Genomic DNA, 2,168 nt, shown 5'->3' on the forward strand with positions numbered 1-2,168 from the left:
ACTACTACTACTACTACTACTACTACTACTACTACTACTACTACTACTACTACAGCAACAATAACAATAGCATCAACATCAGCAGTAGCAACAGCAACAGCTACAACGGTGTTAATGCAGAAAAGCGACCTGACAGTCACGTATTTGGATTCTAAACTGAATTGATTTTTAAATGAGTCTTCTTTTTTTAGACACCCTGTACTTCGAACACATACCTTAAAAACAATGGCGGCGTTATTGACCAATATGTCTAAACCCTGGTAATTATCATGCAGGAAGTCTCTGAGGGTGATGACGCTGTTGTGGTCAGTGATGTCCAGTGGGTGGAACTTGGCCTCGAGGCCTTCAGCACGCAGCTGACCCATAGCATCTTGACCGCGGCTTTCATTGCGAGCTGTGGACAAAGAGATGGACTCTTCATCCAATTTTATGTTTAAGTGTAAATGAATGCAGGGTGGATAACTCACTAAAGGAAGGTTTACCCAAATTCATAACTAAAATTTTATATTTATTTTAAAAGGAGACTGCTTTCTATTTTTGGCATAAGTCTATAGCTCGTTGCTTTAAAGCTTACACGGTCGCTCTCGTGGCCTAGATATTAAGGTGTTGGCCTCTCATTTAAAGGTCCCGGGTTCGAATCCGGGTAAAAGTAAAGTTGTTCCGGCATCCGATCCAGATATTGGGGATTGCCTTGATAGTGAGACAACTTCCTGGGCCTTCGGCATATTGTGGTAGGGTGGCCAGTTCCTTTCCACGCCGACTTTACTTCCCTAGCTCGAAGTCAGGTACCCATTACTGCTGGGTGGGCAGGAGGGGGACGAAAAAATCCGTGTCCTAATCGAGGCTCGAACCCGGACTTTCCGCTTCGGGAAACGAGCGCACCAACCGCCCACCATCGCCGAAAAATTTTCTTCTTTAAAATTGTCTCCTTTCACCTCCTTTCCTGCTCTCTAGCAATGTTCTGTTATCTGCTTAAGTCTCTCTTTCTGCCCCCACCCCCTCACCTCCTTTGCCCCCTCCTCTGGGCTCCTGACTCTTTCTGCAGCCTTTCTACTGCTACTCCTTGGCTCATTCTTACTGCTGTCTTTCAGCCACACCCCTGATCTTCTGGTAGGAAAGATCTACACCTAGCTTTCTCGGACAAGGTCGAAAAATCTCGGATGGGCCTGTGTGCAAGTTGCGCACGATAAAGATCCCTTGGTGGTCTAAAATCGATAAGAGTAGGCTTCGGCCGCCACCCGGGCAAAATTCAAAATTTCCTATAAACTGAAAAAGTTTAATGTGTCTCGCGCGCTCATACGACCTTATGAAGTTGCGAGCGCCGTAAAACACTTACCAAAAGAAAGAAAGAAAAAAAAGATGCTCACACGAGACTGACACAACCTCCTAACTCTTTACGGAACAGGTGCGTTCATTTTTGGTATAATATTCATAGTAGGCTCATGACGTCTTATACTCGTAGATACTTCTTCTTCTGACAAAACCCGTGAAGAAATCACACGATATATTTTTTATGAATTATGGTCTATAAATACAATCATGAGATTCACAACAGAGACGTCATTAGAATAGGGCAAATTTGCTTTATATTTGAGTACAGAGATGCACATCGACACAATCCATGCTGGGAAAGATGAAGACAGGCCGCAAAGAAGCAAGGCCTACCAGTGAAGCCCCCTTCTCCCAACATCCGGCAAATTTTCAAATTATATACGAACAACTTTTGAGCGCTTTTTTATTGCTCCGCTGATATTCTGCTTGACGATACGGTCCAGATGACCATGGTTCAAATCCATTCGTGAATGTGAACTTGCGTTTGCTTGTTTTGAATTGAAATGAGTAACATTTTACTAAACCTAAAGCTCTTTGTATGATGACACATATTATGGTTAAATGATTGGATGGGGTTAAATATACTAATAACTTATGGTTGTAACAAATTACCCAAAGTCGGTAGTACAGCATGCTCAAGTACACCTGTTATGTTTGTTTCAAAAGGTACTCAATATGACTTTGGCCTATTATTTTCTGACCCCTTCAATTTATCATGACTTTCCGCCCCCTTCCTTGCCTTGTTCCTATGGGAGGCAGTTATTGCTTCGGATGTCCCGACTTTCAAATAACATGAAATTGTTGAAAGTCCCTTTGAATCAACATAACACAGTACA

At 42.8% G+C, this 2,168-nt stretch overlaps 1 protein-coding gene across 1 annotated transcript in view; it reads right to left on the reverse strand.

The window, feature by feature from the left end:
• The window catches only part of LOC101849501 (cell cycle serine/threonine-protein kinase CDC5/MSD2-like), a 9,676-nt gene that overhangs the window by 2,120 nt on the left and 5,388 nt on the right, over positions 1-2,168 (reverse strand). Inside the window, exon 5 of the mRNA XM_005109683.1 lies at positions 216-394. Coding sequence (XP_005109740.1) covers positions 216-394 — 179 coding nt within the window. The remainder of the gene's footprint in view (positions 1-215; positions 395-2,168) is intronic.

This window comes from Aplysia californica, unplaced genomic scaffold (genome assembly GCF_000002075.1).
Source record: "Aplysia californica isolate F4 #8 unplaced genomic scaffold, AplCal3.0 scaffold00804, whole genome shotgun sequence".
NCBI classification, from domain to species: domain Eukaryota; kingdom Metazoa; phylum Mollusca; class Gastropoda; order Aplysiida; family Aplysiidae; genus Aplysia; species Aplysia californica.